Source organism: Mugil cephalus, chromosome 7 (genome assembly GCF_022458985.1).
Source record: "Mugil cephalus isolate CIBA_MC_2020 chromosome 7, CIBA_Mcephalus_1.1, whole genome shotgun sequence".
Lineage (NCBI taxonomy): Eukaryota > Metazoa > Chordata > Actinopteri > Mugiliformes > Mugilidae > Mugil > Mugil cephalus.
Window position 1 is genome coordinate 4,275,715 of NC_061776.1, and position 20,333 is coordinate 4,296,047.

Below are 20,333 nucleotides of genomic sequence, written 5' to 3' on the forward strand. Positions count from 1 at the left end.
GTTATGTTTTTTGTTTTTATCAGGGTGAGAGGCAACAGAAGCCACTGTTGTTTGTTTGCTCTTTCTCAATTAAAATAAACCACACCAAATTTATATTAGCATTAGCATTAGCAGCAGGTCAGAGCATCACTGGAAATTGAACTGTTTGAGAGCTGAACACTGAAAGTTCATGATCCTCTAACTGGACCTGTTAGTGGATAAATCCTAATCACTCATTAATCACAGAGATGTCTCATCAATAAAATCACATTTAAGTAACATTGTTATTGTTTATTTCAAACTGTGAAAAGCATCTTTAATCATCAGAACCTCCCTGAACATGTTACCAGGACATGAGCTTGGACTCACTTCAACTCTGTGTGGGTGGAGGCTCAGAGGAAAAAAGGTTTACAGTAAACAAGAGAAAGGGAGGGGAGGCAGTGAGTGTGTACAGAAGCAGATATGAATCTGTTCTCAGTGGTTATTAGGACAGAAAACAAAACTGCTGACAGCCAATCAGACTTCCTTCCTGCAGCAGACGGGCTGTGTGGGTTTGTGCTCTGCAGCCTCCACACCGTTAGCTGTGGCTTTTCACTTTAATGACAGTTTCAACCACCAGCTCTGGTTAAAGAATCTTTCCAGGAAGCACCTGTGTTCTTCAACTGAGAGACAAGAAACACATTTATGTTCATCATTACAAATTAGAACCAGTTCTTTTTTATGTTAAATTGTTTTTCCAATTAAATGAAACTAATTATTTTATTGTTGTGTTTAAAATCTTTCGTCATCTCATGAATTTTTCTCTCTGATGAGTATAACTTTAAAGAAGTTGAACTCTGCCTGCAAAGAGTTTAAATTGAACCAATGAGAAGATTTTCAACTTCTATATGAAACAATGATGCTTCCTGTTCTTTATCATTAATCTGAACCGAACACAAACGTCACTGAGACAGAGACACAAATGTCCCAATCATTTGTAATTCACCATGAGTTCACCTTATTAATCACACTGACCCACATTTCTCATGGAAATTAAATTCAAGCTTCATCTTTTATCAGTGCAGTCTGTGCTTCATTCACAGGGTTCATAGACATCACATCCAACAGTCACTAATATGCGAGCTAAAGTATTTGACTTGCTTTATTAAGACACATGAAAAGAATAAAAATGTGTTTATTGAGTGTGATCCAGTGAAACAAAAGAGCAGCCTGGTGGAGTTTGCATTTATTAGAAAGAAGAAACACAAGAGCAGAAGAAAAAGCTGGAAACTGATGATGATTCAGCTTCATTTTCACTATTATACAAGTCACAGTTAAAAGTGGAAATAAACTAGACGACTAGAGAATGAACATGTCGTAAGAGCAGATTTCTATGTGGATATATGTGTTTCTATTTACAGGACGACAATCAACACGTGAATGAACAGATACAGATTACAAAGAAGAACATTTCAACAACATTTACTGAAGACTGATGAAAGTGATGAAGTGATGAGATGTGATGGAGAGAAAAGAGGAGCAGGAAACAGTCAGTCAGCATGTGTGGAGCTGGTGGACGGTCCCTTGTTTGTGAGGCTCGTCAGCAGAGAGAGTCCACAGCAGTACACCAGACTCTTCACTATCAGCACTGTGTACAGCAGACAGAGCAGCTTCACCCTGCACTGAGACTGGAAGGACACTGACAGACACACACACACACACACACACACACACACACACACACAGATATGAATTAGTGCAAGTGTCAGATTGATCCTGTAAAGTTGTTCTAGTGTCCTCATTGGACATTGGAGCTGTCCATGCAGAGAGGCAGCAGGTGATCTTACAGTGATGTTGCTGCAGAGCTGCCAGGTCTGCTGGCTCTCTCTCTGGAGGACAGGAGGCTGCTGGAGCTGGAACCCCTGAAACAGAAAAGGAGTCAAATGTTTGGAGCTGCAGTGACAAATGTCAGTCCTCTGCTCCTCTGATCTCTTTGACAGCGTCTCCACATGAAGCTGAACCACTGCTGGACACAGTCACCAAGCCTTCATTACCTTGTAGTGCTTGGGCCTCCACTCTGTCCTCCACTCTTTCTTCCAGTGTGTCCTCCACTGTGCCTCCCTCGTGCTTGACGGAGCAGGTGTATTTATACATGTACAGATCATTTCTATCCACCAGTCTGATGGAGGCTCTGTGTCCTGACTCTCTGAGCTCCAGCTGATCTCCCTGGGCAGAGGTCAGATCCTCCAGAGAGCCGCCCTTCTTCTGTCTTTTCCAGGAGAACTGGACCACAGGAGGAAACATGGATGAGGCCAGACACAGCAGGGAGCTCTTCCCCTCCTGGTTGGGTCTGGATGCTGCTGGGTATACGCTCACCACGGGCTTCACTACCTGCTCATCTGAAGTTTGACAGTACACACACATTGACACAGTCAACAGCAGCTTACAGCACTGGTCTGGATTCAGCCTGATCCTGGAAACTACATGGACTCTGATCACTAAAGTACTCCTCAATACACAACAAACATCAACCAGCATTAATGTTTCCAGCAGTCTGAGCTACAGTAGCTCGTCTGTTGGATCGGACCACAAGGGTCAATGATCCTCTGCTGCCCATGACCACCCTGTCTCTGGTTCTTGTCCTTCCTTAGACCACTTTTGATAGATACTGATCACTTTAGACCAGGAAAACCCCACAAGAGCTGCAGTTCTGGAGATGCTCTGAACCCAGTCGTCTAACCACTTCAACGGTCATAATGTTATGGCTGATCAGTGTACATATTCAGTATATATTATACCTTGTCTTCATGTAAATTTCTGTTTCTAAAATAACTGATGTTACATAAAATAAATAAATAAATCAGAACCGAATACAGTAGTTGATCAATCATCAGTTGTATAATCAAACCTGCTCCCTGTAGAACAAACACACACTGGACAATCACAACACAAACTGGAACATCCTTAATACATTTGGAACAACTTGTGTTTGTATATCCTTTATTCTTTCATATATAATATACATACGTAAATAGGATTTCTATTGCATTTAAGTTAATAATTATTTGTATTTATTTAACATTTTTTTACTTCTTTATATTTCCTCTGTGCTCTGTCCTCAAACTGTCTACTGCTGCAACGCTGAAAATTTCCCCACGGTAGAACAAATATTATTTTATTTTATCTTAATCAAATTAAATTATTTCCTCATTTTCAATTTGTTTCAAAGAAGTTAGGAAACATGTCGACTTTGTTTCAGTACGTCGTCTTTTATCAATTAGAGTTATTGTAGTTTACAACGTGAAATATTTTCCTATTTTATTCATTTTATTTTATTTTACTTAATTTTATTTTATTTTATTTTATTTTATTTTATTTTATTTTATTTTATTTTGTTTTATTTTATTAATTAGAAAGGCTTTTCAGAATAAGACGTCATCTCTATAGCCACATTTGTTTCTCCAAAACCTCTACATAAGGTTCAGCATTAATGGTTCGTTCACAAATGTGTAAGTTAATGAAGATCACCAACATTCAACACTGCTTTTTATTTTATGATATTATGAACTGTAGACCATGAAATACACAAATTACTTTCAGCTTCACGTTGAGAAATATTATTTGGTCCAAGAGTCGTTCACAGAGTCATGAAGCCTCTCTCCTCCACCACCATTTATTTCTAATTAACCTAATTAGCTGTGACATTAAATTTAAAGCAACTTATTCTAAATATGTTTCATGTCTTTGTAATATTTTAAATAAAATAAAATTGAATAATTTACAAATTCCTGAATTCTGTTTCCAGTTGTACGTTTGTCATTTCAGTGATTACAACATGTATTGAATATTACACATTTAAGAGCACAGACTTTAATCACTAATAAAACTCATCAATATACAAGTTTGTGTCAGTCATGTTCAAATGTTTAAATACTTTATGCTGATGATAGTAATAAAACATTGTTTGAGTTAATTCTATTTATTCTAACATCACATGCACTTAATGTTTTTATTCTTTTTCTATTAAAACATCATCAATTAAAGACACATTTACATCATATAAATATTAACTGACAGAGATTAGATCTGACAAGGTTCTAACTTTCAGAAATGATCCAGTTCAATCGATAGACTCTTCAGAACAATCTGAAATAGTTGAACATCAAATATCATCTTGTTTACACAGAATTACTGAGACGATCAAATCCTAAATGTTCGTAACGTCACTAATATTTACAGAAATAAAGAATAACTTTAGTTGTTGAGTGAGATTTCAACATGTTTTCAGAAGTGATTGAGCTTTTCTTATGTAACAATGGCCTGGCTGCAGGATGAATTCTCTAATAATGAGGAAAAAACTAACATGTAAAGCCTGAAGCAGCACAAACTGACTTTAAACACGTTTCAGCTTCTACAATAAAACAAGTGAAGGAAAAGAAATGTTTGTTCTTACCTGTTACATACAGTTTAGTTCCAGAGCCAAAGATGAGGTATTCGTTGCCGCTGCTACACAGTGAAAAAGACTAATACAAAAACCTGTGTGCCGTTGAGAGAGTCAGCTGAGGGGAAGGAGTCAAAAGAGGAAGTGGGATCATATTTCAGCTCCTTGATGTGTTTCTCTATTGTTCAGATCTACATGACTGTCTCTACTTCTCTTTTCTTTTCTCCACACTAGCAGCATGGCTCTGATGTTAATGTCAGTGGTTGGTCAGTCCACTACTTTAGTCCTCATGGACTGGATCTGGACTCAAGGACGGATGAGAGGGAACTAGTCAGGAACATGTCTGACCTCAATGAGAAACTGATCATCTGTTGTAATGTTGTAGCTTAATGTTACTGAACGTTGCTAAAGTGTGTTGATACTGTGAAGTTGTGCTAAAGCTAATGATTTATTCCCACTAACTAGCATCAATTTGTCCTGGAGCTGATATCCGTTGGGTTTGTCCTCATCTTTCTGTCACCTGTTCCCTCATCATTTCCTCTCAGTTCCCACGTTCAGCATGTTAAACTGAATGGACAGAGAGAGAGTGAGAACTAAACAGCTGCATCATTTTATTGTGCTGTTTGATGTGTGAAGCACTATAAATACACACAGGGGCAGAGGGAAGAAGAGACACAAGTGAAACTAATGACAACAATCACAGCAGGAGAAACAATAAGAAATCAAGGAAAACACAGGGAGAGAAACACCAAACAGGAATCTCAACAAAATAAAACAGGAAACTCAAACCATGGGACAGACATAATCATGACATTCCTTTTACTTTTTGTTTAGTGTAGAGTGAATGTGGATTTAAGTTAAAATATTTAGTTTTCATATTTCAAAAGCAGCATATAAGGTGTATATCTTTTATTTTAACTGTTGCAGTATTTTAAATATTGCATTTAAAGTTCAGTGTTTGAGTCACTTGAATTTATAGTTTGATGAGAGGAGAGTATTTAAAACATATGCATTTACAGACACCAACCAATTCATTTATTTGTATTTTTTCAGTAAAGATAAAAACTAAATAAGTTGTTGTTAATATGATGAAGCACAACATTTAAAGAGCCCAGGGCTCCACCCATAGTAGTATAACACCAAAACTATATTTAACTGCATGTATTTCTAGCTACATGGGACAGGTGCTACACTGGTGATTGTTTGACTAACTCCATCATCAGATCAACATTTAATTTGTCTCATATTTTGATTTATGACCAAATATCTGTAAAACTAACAACACTCTGACTTTCTGTCTGTTTGGTTTCTCCTGCAAGTTGTTCAGGTTCCTAATAATTTGTTTCTCTGTATGAAGTAAAACTGCTCCGTATTTATTTTTACATCTCTGACATAACAACAGACTCTGGTTCATTAAACAGTCAAAGCTACAAATCAGTCACATTTAGTTTTGAGTAGATTTGTTTGGATCATGAGGTTCTGGTTTTGTTCATTTCTCTGATAATATCAGGGTTCTTCTTGGTTTTACTGAGTTCCTGTTTAGTAACAATTGTTAAACTGATCATTCACAAAAACATTCAACTACCTCAGTAAATGGTGAGTCTATTGATAATGACATCATGACCTTCAAGGGTTTGAGGATTGGGTTCACTGTGATGAAGAAAGAGATTAAATGAAACTAAAATGTGTTTGTTGGTAAAATGGCCGCTGAACTCTGACATTTTGATTGACACCTCAATGAACCAATTCAGAGCTACTATGTCCAGTCAACAGCCTTCAGAAGCCAATGAGAGTCAGCGCTGGAAAGAAGCCCCTCCCCCTTCTTTCATCCACAGACTGAACCAGTTGCAGTCAGTTTAGTGGATGATTGATGTTTCATGAAGCCAATGAGCTGCTCTAAACAACGATATGCTACTTGCTCTCTAATAGAGAATCTGATTATAAAATATAATTCCTCTGAGTGTCACCTTTCAGTGGAGCTCAAGTTATGGCTTTTTTATTCAAAATGTGTCTGAATGGTACAGTTTGGAAACACCTGGTTATACACATAAACTCAGTTTTGTTCATTTTTATATTTTATAGGAAAGACTTTATTCTCTGATAATTTTGTGTTATCCAGATGAGATCTGTCCTCAGTTTCCTCTGAAGGCATCAGATAGCAAAAATAAATATATAAATTCAGGTGAAAAAAGCCGCTTCTTATTTTTGATTGTGTGCCAACTTTGATTCTTCAACAACAAAACCATTTAGAGTGATTCAGACTTTTCTGATAGAAATTTCCGAGTTCAGCTTTCAAAAGAGACCAAGACCATGAATGAGCTCCAAACTATTCATGAACAGCATTCAATTTACTTTTGGTTTGTCCTAAATAGTTGTTTTTCTATGTGATTTAAGTAGCAAGTGATTTACTGAGTATGTGATGATTGTATTTGATGAAGATTAATGTGATGCTGATGGCTACAAAATAAATATGATGCATTGTGATTATTCTGTTAAAATATCAACAACATCAATAAATCTGATGTCAAATAAATAGTGAGAGCAGGAAAGAAGAATCTCCCTCAGCTCAGTAGTTTGTGACTCTGTCTGAGATGGAGGTGAAATATGTGAACCTGGCTCTGGTTTACTGCTCTCTTCCTGTCACAAACACTGTTTTGACATCTGTTCATCTGTTGGTTTTTGTTCAGGCTGCTCACATCATTTCTCACTGTGGGTATCACGTTTATAACAGGAGCAGTAGTAGGAGGCTGAATGATCGACTTTAACTTTCTTTATCTCCAACTCCCAACTGATCTGTTTATACACAGCTGAGAAATCATTTTCCTGAGGATGATTGTATCCTTTATTGATTCCACCATTACTTTTATCTATACGAATAATTAGTTTGAAAGTTTCTGTTTCTTTCTTCTGGTACCAGTATATATAATTATTTACATCACACTGGCCAGTTCCTTCACATCTGAAGGAAACTGTTTGACCAACTCTCCTGGTCAATGTTAACTGGTCCTGGGTCAGATCTGCTGCCATGGCAACCAGGGCTGTAGAGACACAGACAGATAGATGAAGGTTAGTGAGACAGTGTTTGTTAAAGGTGGAGTTTGTTGGAAACACTCACCTGAACACAGACAGCACAGAGCAGCAGCTGGGAGGAAAAGCATTTTGTGTGGTGGTGTATCCTCTGGTGAACCTGGGGAGAAGTGAGCTCTGATGCAGCTGAGGTCCAACAAGGACGAGCTGTGACATGAGACGAGGCCACGTGGTTTCTAGCAGGTCCTCAAAGCTCCCATCAGCCCCTGCAGCCCACAGATGAGACGGCTGCTGATGATTGACAGCTCAGATCAAGCTGCTGTGTCCTTTCATGGTCTTGATTTGAATCTGACAGCAGATGAAAAACATCTGGGTCACATGATGCAGAAAGACTAAGAAACATTCATGTTCCCACAAACACATTCAGGTTGGTGGTGAATTTAGTAACACAGACTGTTCTCTGATGTTGAAGAGATGAGATGAAAATACAAAACTACAAATCCACACAGCTCCTCAACTCTGACTGAACTCTTCAATGTGTTTCACCTCATTCAATAATGGAAGTGAATTTCCAGTGACTTGAATTCTTTTTCCACTCTGTCTTTCTGTCCATTTTCAGCTGAGGTGAAAGTTAATACTCTTCTATTAAAGGACTGTTCTCCTGAAGCACATTCACACTTTGCACATAATCAGTTCAATGACTCTTAAAGGTGACAGTAGGATTATTTCAAATGAGAGGAAAAGATCTTTAAAAGACTTTAAATCATGAAACAATCACTGAAAACTCATGAAACTATACTAATTCATGAATTAGATCAGGGCTGGGCAATTATTTTCTACAGGGGCCACATGAAAAATCTGAGCTGTGTTGGAGGCCGAACCAAACGGAAACTTGAACTCAATTCTCAATATTAAATTTCTCCCGTTGTAAAAAGCAGTAAATTATATATGTTGATAAGCTGCTGCTGGAAATTGGGAGCATAAGAATATTCTGTAAATATTTATTTAAATTTATGAATTTTGGTGTAGGTCGAAGAGGAAAATAAAACACAACGGATCTGTTGTTTTGGATATAACACATCGTAATGTTTGAAACTGTGTCGTCTTTGGAAAGCTTCGGTGCACCATGGAGGGACCGTGTAGATACATGAATTATTTTCTGTATCGCAATAAATCTCAATAAATGTTTAATCGATGGAACGAAGCTGTTTCAATCATCCTTTTCATATAACTAACAATCACAGTTTATAACAGTGCCGTGACGTAAATAATCCATCATGGCTTTTCAAAATAAAAGCAACACAGTCGTATTACACAGCATAAATACTTGTTCATTTGCTTGTGACTGACAGACCGCGGGCCAGACAGGGATGTCCAAAGGGCCGTATGTGGCCCGCGGGCCATAAAATGCCCACGTCTGAATTAGATGATTCGTTTAACGTCTGCTTTAATTTAAAACAAGATGAACTTCTGGTCTTATTTTATTTATTTGACATTTTAAGAGATGAAACCAGTCTATCTCAAGTTTAACACAGAGAGACAAACAACCATTCTCACTCATAACTATGACCAATGTAGAATCACCAATGAACCTTCATGTCTTTGGAGGGTGGGAGGAACCTGGAGAACCTGGAGAGAACCCTCACAGACACAAGGAGAACATGTAAAATCCAAACAGAAAGGTCCCAGTCGGCCGATGGATTCAAACCCTTCTTTCTGTGAGACATCAGTGCTAACCACCACTCCACTGTGCCGTCCCTTTCATGTGTTGTTTTCATGTTTTTTTTTTTCTGTAAAAAACTGTTGAAATATCTGCTAACAACATCAATAGATATGATGTTAAATATGTTCAAACTAGTCTACTCTGTATTTGGACTCTGCTTCATGACCTTCACTACCCTCCCCGTCCGCTCTTTTTGTTGTTGGTTCATGCTTGTTTTGTTTCATGTTTTTTCATTTAGTTTTGTCTATTTTTTATTCTGTTAGGCGACTTTGGGTGACCTGTAAGGTGCCATATAAATAAAATGTATTAATATTATTACAGTTTTTCTCAGTCGCTTTGGTACATTTCTCAAATCATCCTCGACATTTGCAAAACAGTAAGTGCATTTCTCAAAACAATTTGTACAAAAAACAAAACACCATGGATTACCTGCAAAAGCCACTCTCTTGCTCAAAATCCTTAGTTCATCTCTCAAAAGTAAATATTGGTGTCACTGAACATGTCAGTGCCATCAGAATAATAAGTCCTTTCGTCATTGTGTACGGATAAGACAGTCAAATTGCTCAGTCATGTTGTCAGTATAACAGTGTACTCTGGAGGGATGTTCTGATGTAAACTAAGCCTAAAGTTTTGTTGACAATTATTGTAAATTGTAGGTTACACCTTAGTGTATGTGGGAGTTTGATTGCAAGAGACTGGACAAGATTCACATTTATGCTTTTATTGTCTGTACTGTAATTTGTTAAAAGACCATGTCATTGTGATACAGAAAGAAAAGATAGCAATGAATAGCACAAAGGAAAAAAATTACTGTGCAGTCTTCCTACATCTCCTGACGTTCCTGTCTGTTGGGCCACAAATTCTCATCCACATCACAACGAACATCTTCTCTTGCGATGCAGCGTGGAAAGAATCTTTTAGAGTGTCTTATGCAGCCTCTGCAGGAATCTGCTGTGATGTCATCACACGCTGCATCCATGGCAGCCACAAGGGTCATCTGTGTATGTGGCTGGTGATCATATACTTTCCATCTCCACGCTGAGAAAAATTCCTCAATGAAATTAAGGAATGGGGAGGAGGGTGAGAGGAACTCCATCAGCATCCTGTTGTGTGCGCAAACCATTGCCTGATGATGTTGGAGCGATGGAAACTGACAATGTCCTAAACTATCACATACTTTGGCAGGTCATCTCCAATCTGGCCCCTCTCTTCTTCAGGGATGAGATCCCTGTAGAGAGTGTCTAAAAAGGTGACAAGACGCTCTGTATTGTATGGCCCAATAATGGGAACATGTGTTAACACACCATTCTCAGAGATAGCAGCAGCCATGGTTACGTTCCCGCCCTGATGACCTGGTGCATCAACTGTAGCTCTGTGGCCAATGATATTTCAACCACTCCTTCTGCGTTTAGTTCGGTTGAAGCCAGCCTCATCCATGTAGATGAAGCTGTGTGGTCGTTCACTTGCTTCCAGTTCCTTTATACGCTATATCCAGAAGACACAAAACGAGGTTGATGAATTACGTGCATTTTCATTTTGGGCAAGATACAGTTACAACAAATGTATACAGTGCACATGGCATCTTCTTTTCTACAGCCATAGCAAATGTGTAAATGTCACACTTACTGTTCTGTATATCACTATACAACGTTGTACTGTTTACTGTGAGGTACAGTTGCTGCATGCTCATACATGTTTTACCTGGACATACTGGTAGCAGCTCCTTCACTCTTTCACCATTTCTTTCAAATGAAACGGTGTACAGCTGCTTCATATTCATTTGGTGTCTTTTCAGCACCCTGTTGTTGGGACTCAGTCCATTTAAAATGGAGGACAAGCCTGCATGGTTCTCTTTGTTCCCCAGACAAAGAAGGCCTTTGGACTCAACCTCCCAGCAGCCTTCACCTTTTCACACTTAGGTGTGAAACCTGTGTGTGACCCCATTGGTCACTGTATGGCCCAGCCAATCAGCACATTAACCACCATCTTTCCTTCTTGGATGTGACTGGGTAACGTGACTGGGCCTAGTTAGCTTACCTGGTACCTACCTTGACTAAGCATAGAAGACTTTAACCATGCCAGTGTATGGGGTGATTGGCATTTATGAAATACTTGAGCTTTGTTGATTTCATCTATAGTCTACAGTCATTTAACCTGTAACTTTAATTTGTGACCTCGGTGGTGAACAAAGGACACACCTTTGTCCTCCTCCCTCCACATCACATGTGTTTGGCCTTAGAGAACATCTTGGAGACCAGCTGGTTGTAACCCTCTGTCTCAGGACAAAGCAGCCACCCACCATCTTGTCCATTGTCTGAGGTCACACTTCACACCTCACACAGTCACACACACACACACACAATCACACACACACACACACACACACACACACACACACACACACACACACACACACACATAATCATACACTCGCACTAACGTACACACAACCACACGTGTACATAGTGTATGTAGCTCACCTTAGTTTAATGTTTTGTTTTTTCATTTTCTATGTCCAATACACTTCCTTTGAAACTTTGCTAGTCTGTTAATGTTGTGCGAGAGTGAATATGCCAACATCTACGCTGTAGAACTCCTTCAGGTTTGCTACTATTAATAGGCTTCCATTGTTTGTGATTATTAAGTTAATTATTTAACGAGGTTCTGTGTTAATAGTTAGCATACCCACCTTCATGGGACTGATTTTTGGTAAATTGGCTGTCTGGTGCCCCGAGGTCGATTTAAGGTTTATTAAATCCTATTAATATTTTTATAGTAATTATCAATATTTTGATATAGATATTTTACTAATTTGATAGCCAATAACCAGAGTGCACCGTAAATAGCGCCCTCTATGTCAAATAGAGCTCGACATTTATAGTGCATAACCTCGATCAGCACTGTCTGTAGGAGGCAGAGTTCAATCCCCAACATAAATGCTGCTTCCATGAGACGCATCATATTCTCCACATTCTTACGAATATATTTACACCACAGTTGGAGATGGAGATGATAACACTTGTGGACTTTTATGACTGTGCTGGAAAAAACTTCCTTTGACCTTAAAACCTCAGGTAGGTAGGTTACTTTATTCATCCCCAAAGGGAAATTCGGTATATAAATTAGGTTTAGTAACTAGGAGAACCTGGAGAGAACCCACACAGACACAAGGAGAACATGTAAAATCCAAACAGAAAGGTCCAAGTCGGCCGATGGATTCAAACCCTTCTTGCTGTGAGACATCAGTGCTAACCACCACTCCACTGTGCCGTCCCTATTATGTGTTGTTTTTGTTTTTTTCCCCCTTTATTTCTAACTGTTGAAATATCAACAACATCAATAAATATGATGTTAAATATGTAAAAATTGATCTGTTCAAACTGGTCTACTCTGTGTTTGGACTCTGCTTCATGACCTTCACTACCCTCCCTGTCCACTCTTGTTGTTGTTTGTTTCTGATTGTTTTTTTTTTATACATATATTTTATTTTGTTTTGTCAATTTTTTATTTTCTGTTAGGTGACCTTGGGTGACATGAAAGGTGCTAAAAAATAAAATGTATTATTATTATTATTAATATTATTGTTAAATAAATAGTGAGAGCAGGAAAGAAGAATCTCCCTCAGCTCAGTAGTTTGTGACTCTGTCTGAGATGGAGGTGAAATATGTGAACCTGGGCTCTGGTTTACTGCTCTCTTCCTGTCACAAACACTGTTTGACATCTGTTCATCTGTTGGTTTTTGTTCAGGCTGCTCACATCATTTCTCACTGTGGGTATCTCTCTTCACACAGGAGCAGTAGTAGGAGGCTGAATGATCGACTTTAACTTTCTTTATCTCTAACTCCCAACTGTTCTGTTTATTCACAGATGAGAAATCATCTCATCTGCAGCTTTACCATTCAAAGAAAAACTCCAATGATGAGTTTGATCAATGAAAGGAAGAAAGAAAATGAAAATCTCATCCTCCACAAATCATTTCATTCCTCCTTCTTTTCATACTGGATCTCTACTTTCATGATATTTAGCAGATATGTCTGCTGTAATACATGATCTATGGAGAGAAGAAGGTTATGTTCCATGTGAAGGTTTTACAGGGCAGCTGTTAATGGCTGAATCAGCAGAAAAAAGTGGTTTAAAACTGGTTTCAGGATTAAATTTGGATTTACTACAGTAGACAAACAGGTGTTGGACTTATACCATAGACTGTAAATATACAATCAGTGGTTAGAGGTGATAGCATGAAATGTACTGTCAGCATCTACTTTAAAGATAAAAAGTAACCACACAGAGAAGTATATCATGAAAACAACATAACAGGGACATTTCAGAGCATCACTGCCACAACAAGAAACAAGAAAAGGTGTCACTGAAAATGAGTCATGTTTTAATGTGATTTTTATGTTTTAACCTCATGTAACACGTTATAATGTGAAAACTGACCCATTTTAGTTTTTCTGGTGTTTCAGCTCTTCTTTATTTATATATTTTACTATGAGATAGAATGACTTGCATGCTTTTGTAAATAAAATAATATGATATATAATCGAATATATCAATTTCATTGTTTTCAATTCCAACAATTTCATTGTTGATGATATTTAAAGCATTGAAATGAATTCATATGTTTAAAAGTCATATTTCTCTTCCTGCCTGATTCTAAACATCTAAAGGACCAGATGTGTTGAGTTCATCTTAATTATTTTCAACCCCCAGTCCAACCACATTGGCACATAGGCATTCACACATTATACACATATTGACTTACATCCCTACATACATACATACTAAGCACACATATGGAGAAACAAGTATTTTATACAAACATTGTTACAACACTCCCTAGTTCCAAAAGCATTTCACTTCTCATCTCATCTCATACTACCCCTTAATCCTCACTAGGGTCACGGGGGTTGCTGGAGTCTATCCCAGCTGGCATTGGGTGAGAGGCGGGGTACACCCTGGACAGGTCTCCAGTCTATTGCAGGCCTAACATAGAGAGAAACTACCATTCGTCCCCAACTGTGGAACAGCTGGGGTGCCATCCTTGGCGTTGTCCTTGTCCTTGTCTGTCCATGGGGGGCACCGTCCCTTGGGTCCCTTCAGCCTGGGTGGTTAGACACTCTACACCTTGGTGTGGGGGCCTCTCTGCTCGGGTCAGGGTGATCCTTACCGCAACGTCCCTATGGTTAAGGGGCTGGGACCCCTAGGCGTGGACGTCACTGCTTATGTAACGCACTTTGGGATGCTTTTCACTGTGAAAAGTGCTATATAAATAAATGAAGTTTGAAGTTTGAAACAGTGCCTCACTGTTTTACGACCCTTTGCGCTCACATAGTATGCTATGTATACTTTTATCCAGCAGATGTCGCTATATTTAATTGTATCAAATGCTTCGAACCACTGAACCATTTTAACACAATTGCTTCAGATTGATTCAGTGTTTCAGAAAGCTTCGGTTTCTCCATCACTACTTCCGCCTGGTGTCCCACTGTGAAGGTCTGGACTAAACAGGGAGTAAATCTTTGGTTCCTTGTCGATATGTTCGTTATTCTGGTGCAGACTTTAAACCGTCGACTGTATAGAGAAGACAACGACACTAATTTATAGAAAAAAATCTTTCAATAACCACAATGATTTAAATATTGTGTCAGAGTGAATACATTTAGTCTTCAGTTAAAAAAAAATCCAATATTACATACAGTATATGTATTCAAAGGTAACTGAAACAATCCCATCACGCTTTGGTAAAATGTTGTGGCCTGTTGGGAGATAAGGAGGATGAAAAGGATGGAGCCTGCTGCCCCCAGACGGCTGCCATCTTGGTTCCTTATGAGGCGGGTGAGCATCCAGTTGCAGCCAATCACAAGTTAGGTGTGGCCCGTTCTCCCAATCACCTCTGGTACAGTCCTATTATTAGATAGGGATTAGAAATAAAGAAAAAACACAGCACACATGCAGCACACACGACAGCCTGTAAAATGACCACAGTCATAACACTATGAGACTGAGAATAAGCAGGATCATATGATAAACAAGAGTCGTTCATGTGTCAGGCCGGCATTTCAAACAACAACCAGTTGGATAATAGTTCTTCTTTTTTAATGTCGTACACAATGTGTGCATTTCTTATGGTGCAGATAAGATGGCGCTATCCCTCAGGTGGTTCTTCTACCAGCTCTGTTTACCTTCTTCTTCTGTGTCCGTCTTTCTTGGATGGTAAATGCAAGTGGGACAGGTGTCATCGGTGCAGTCCTTCTTGTTTTGTCACTGAAACCCTCTCTATGTCCAAGCTCTCACAGGGAGAGGTAACTTCAGCACTGGACAGCTCCCCTGAATCCCATCTATTGCCAAGCTCTGACTTCAGCACTGGACAGCTCCTCTGAACCCTTCTCTACTGCCAAGCTCTCACAGGGAGAATCAAATCAAATCAAACTTTATTTATATAGCACCTTTCATGCAATAACAGAAAATGCAACACAAAGTGCTTCACGAATAAAAAAACATAAAACATTACAAGAAACAAATCAAGAACATACCCGCTCCTTCCCCACCCACACACACACACACACACTCACACCCATATACAATGTAAGAGCTGTTGAGACATGGCACTGAGGCTTAAGACAAGGAGGACGCTACCTTTAAGGGGCCCGTCCATGCAACCAAAGGAATGCCGCCGCGAGGCTCACCCCGACCTGGGCAGAGAGGTGGGCCCCAGGCTCAGAGGAAAAAAGGTTTACAGAAAACAAGAGAAAGGGAGGGGAGGCAGTGAGTGTGTACAGAAGCAGATATGAATCCGTTCTCAGTGGTTATTAGGACAGAAAACAAACTGCTGACAGCCAATCAGACTTCCTTCCTGCAGCAGACGGGCTGTGTGGGTTTGTGCTCTGCAGCCTCCACACCGTTAGCTGTGGCTTTTCACTTTAATGACAGTTTCAACCACCAGCTCTGGTTAAAGAATCGTTCCAGGAAGCACCTGTGTTCTTCAACTGAGAGACAAGAAACACATTTATGTTCATCATTAAAACTTAGAACCAACTCTTTTTATGTTCAATTGTTTTTCCAATTAAATAAAACTAATTATTTTAATGTTGTGTTTAAAATCTTTCATCCTCTCATGAATTTCTCTCTCTGATGAATATAACTTTAAAGAAGTTGAACTCTGCCTGCAAAGAGTTTAAATTGATCCAATGAGAAGATTTTCAACTTCTATATGAAACAATGATGCTTCCTGTTCTTTATCATTAATCAGAACCCAACACAAACGTCACTGAGACAGAGACACAAACCCACGGTATAAACAAGTCATGCTGTTGTTGTGAAGCAGGCGTCCATGTTGGTTCACCTCAAATCTCATTATTTCCATGAGTTATAGTTGACAAAAGAGTCTGAATGTCCCAATAAGTTGTAATTCACCATGAGTTCACCTTATTAACCACACTGACCCACATTTCTCATGGAAATTAAATCCAAGCTTCATTTTTTATCAGTGCGGTCTGTGCTTCATTCACAGGGTTCATAGACATCACATCCAACAGTCACTAATATACGAGCTAAAGTATTTGACTTGCTTTATTAAGACACATGAAAAGAATAAAAATGTGTTAATTGAGTGTGGTCCAGTGAAACAAAAGAGCAGCCTGGTGGAGTTTGATTTATTAGAAAGAAGAAACACAAGAGCAGAAGAAACAGCTGGAAACTGATGATGATTCAGCTTCATTTTCATTATTATACAAGTCATTGTCACAAGCGAATTGAAAAGAGCTGAATTCTTGGTGTTAAACTAGACATACACTAGTAGAGTTAATTCTACTCTGGGTAGAGTTAATCCATTATAATTAACTCTCAGTTGATAAATATAGGGAAGTTTATTTTTCTACACTTTGTATCTAGAAACTGTGTCAGATACATAAATAGATTGCAAGTTACCCGCACATTTCAAATATCTGGCTTTAGAAAACGAAAAACCATCAAATGGGATTGAAGTGACTCCATACTCTGGGTGTTCTGGAGGAGATTTCATTCAACATTATTAGGGGCACGTGGCAACACACTCTTGGCCAACAGCCCGCAAGAGAGCTACTTTACTTCACTGCCTTGGTGCTGAGGGGCAGAGGATTTTTTTACTTGCTGCCTGATATCCTACAGGTACGAGTTTTGAGGATGCTGTGAGACACTTCTTGCCTAAAGTTAACATCATAGTGGAGCGGCATACTTTCCGATAACACTGGAGAATATTGTTGATCTCCGTGCACTTCCTGTTAAATGTGCATTTGATACAAATACAGACCAAATGGTTCAGGATCAGTTGTTGGAACACCTGCAATGTGACAGAATGGGAGAGAGACTGTTATTAGACCCTGATTTACAGAAAGAAAAGAACTATTGCAGCTACAGCTGCTAATGTACCTGTGGCTCGGACAAGCATTTAGCAAATTCCTTTCAGTGTCCTCCAGCAAAAGTACAGTGTAAATCCTGCAGTAAAAAAGGACATTATGTTAGAGTTTGTCGTTCTGCCCCATCTAATGATGTATATGAAGTACAGTTACCTGACGTCACCATACTGTGCCAACCAGTTCTCATTCCCAAGGCCTAATATGCCGACGATTTGTCACGCCCTAGACGTCTGATACTGCCGCAAAAGGTACCCTTCCACGTCTGTATAAGACGCTCTGGTTTCTCAATTGACTTCAATGTAAACCCGCTCTCAGCGTTAAGAGACGCTTAGAGCAGAGGCTGCAGTCCTCCATTCACTACAATAATAACCCATTCGCGGTTATTGACGGTATGTCATTGAGCACACCCTTTTCGACATGATAAAGCTGCCACGTAAAAACAGTGAAAACACGCCAAAAATAGCATTAATGATTCTATTAATAGCGTATCTCTACTCAAGATATCAACATATAGGTTGGGAATATACCTTTCTGTTTGAAAATGAGTGGATATATGTTTTCTGAACCCTAATATCATCATCCTAACCCTTAAGAAGAATTCAGGAATTACATTTTTTTCCAAGTCACAATACACAACAGCTTGCCGCGCCATATATTTTGTAGTTCTGATGTATTCTCTCTATTATGTAAAATTGTGACTGTGATCTTAGCAAACTTTGCATGGGCTTTAGGGCCTGGGGAGCACAACTGTTTGATCAGATTTCATCTTTGTCATTGGTAAGAGGGTGAAATCAGGTTTTTTCAAGGTTTCAACACTAGTCAATAGCGCCACTTATTAGTTTGCCCTTAGGTATCACAGTAGAGGTCAATAATTTTCCAAAACCGTTGACCCTGTGTCGGTAGCATGTTTTATTGTTGAACAGTAAGCCTTCAAATGTGTCTCAGGTACAAGGTTCAAAGGGCACACCTGAGGAGCAGGACCCGCCCACAACTCTCATACTGACATATGTTACTCCCCAGGTCAAGACCTTTCAAACGATGTCATCACTGTTGTCCTACGACAAAGTTTAATTTTCATCTGGCTCTCAGCCATGGCTGTCTCAGGTGTACATCCAAAGACCTCTTTCTGGGCCAAGCTGGAAATCAGTCAAACATATTTTAGGGGATATTTAGTGATCAAATTTATCCCAAATATTAATTTTTGTCAATATAGTCATACTTATAAATTAGGACCATTTCACAGCTATTTTGCCCCATAAACCAATTCATGTTTCACAGGTCATATTTTCCTATTTACATAATATGGCCATTAAAAAACTCTTTAACCCCTTCCCTTGTCTTAAAGGATTATCTTTGATGATCAAGAATATAAGGGATAAATGTATCAGGATTACGCCCTTCCAAAGGCATGACAACAGTCAAATCAGGTGGCATTTTGTCTTGATTGAGACCACAGCAGAAAGACAAAATGTCTCTTAGCCACTGGCTCAGGGTCATGAAGGCAATGAAGGTCACACGCTTTCCTTGTTCACAACTATTTTATTTGATCAAACAGATGCACAACCAAAATATGCAGCCATACAAACAATGGTAGATAACTAGAAACTGGAGCATCAGAAATGACAATTTTTGAATATATTCAAAATACAGACAAAACTTTGGGGTTCTATGACTGAACAGCCTGTGCATGCTGCCCATACCTTTATAGTTGGTTATAAAATATAGTTACAGTATACATTTTATGTTATAGTAGTATGAATGCAATCCATTTGTTGAATGAACTTCACACTGTTGTAGTGAGGTTGGCATTTTCATTATGCACACAGAAATATATGAGGATCACTTTGCTTTTTCATGTGTACCACAGAACCTTCAAATATTTCCAGTTTACCAGTTTAATGTCATATAGAAATCTGTACAAACCATGATAATGGCTTCATCCCTGATGGATGAAGCCATTTAAGTTGGTCCAGTAATGACTGCAAACACTACAATCAAGACTCACTTATTGTTATTAATCAAATGTATGTTTTGGAAAGCATTTGATGTAGTGACATGTACATAAGTGGCTCATTCCAAAGATTAGTCACACTATCAAAATAGTGTGACTCCTGTTACTGCCTCTCTGCTGTGCAGGACAAAGTGTGTGTGAACTGTAATATCACAGACTCTGTGGATCCAGAGTAGCCAACATATTGTCAATAAGAGAAGGCCTGGCCTCTTTCCACTTCAGCAGGACTCTGTGTTTCTGATCTCCCAGTCAGTAGCAGCCAACTCAGATGACGTCTCACAAGTCACTGCTGCATCCTCTTCTCCATCCTCCAACAACTGAAGGAGCTCCAGGCGAAGCACTAACAGAAAAAAAAAAAAAAAACGCTGCCACAAAGTGAACTAAATACTGTAGGCTTAGGACTGCACAACAGCCTATACACTTCTGCTTAGCTCAACTATAACAACAACTATAAATGTCAACTTAACTTAAATGAAATCACAACATATCAATGTAGGTAAAGTACCTTTTGTCGGGTCGACACTGTCAACATCACAACTAGGTCCTTCACCTGGACATTGATACTGATCAGTTGACACTGAAAAAAAGAGATTGCATATTTACTTACTGAAAATCTTTGGCGAACAAAAGTTGTGAGCATGAATACTGACCATGTGCCAAACCCCTAGTACTTCGAGTGGATGACAGCCTTTGAGGAATAACATCTCCCATCTGTTGCGTTTTTTCCAGTGCACTGGTCTTGTCTGAGGTTCACCCTGTGCCTCATTCTACACAATT

General features: G+C 38.9%; 1 protein-coding gene across 1 annotated transcript; it reads right to left on the reverse strand.

The window, feature by feature from the left end:
* Positions 1-1,803: 1,803 nt before the first annotated feature.
* Positions 1,804-7,557, reverse strand: LOC125011039 (immunoglobulin lambda-1 light chain-like; the record flags this gene model as incomplete). Its single annotated transcript, XM_047590030.1, has 5 exons — positions 7,515-7,557; positions 7,121-7,437; positions 4,412-4,463; positions 2,013-2,357; positions 1,804-1,880 (listed from the first exon to the last, which is right to left on the reverse strand). Coding segments are annotated over exons 1-5 (834 nt in total), but the record flags the coding sequence as incomplete, so codon positions are not given.
* Positions 7,558-20,333: the final 12,776 nt, after the last annotated feature.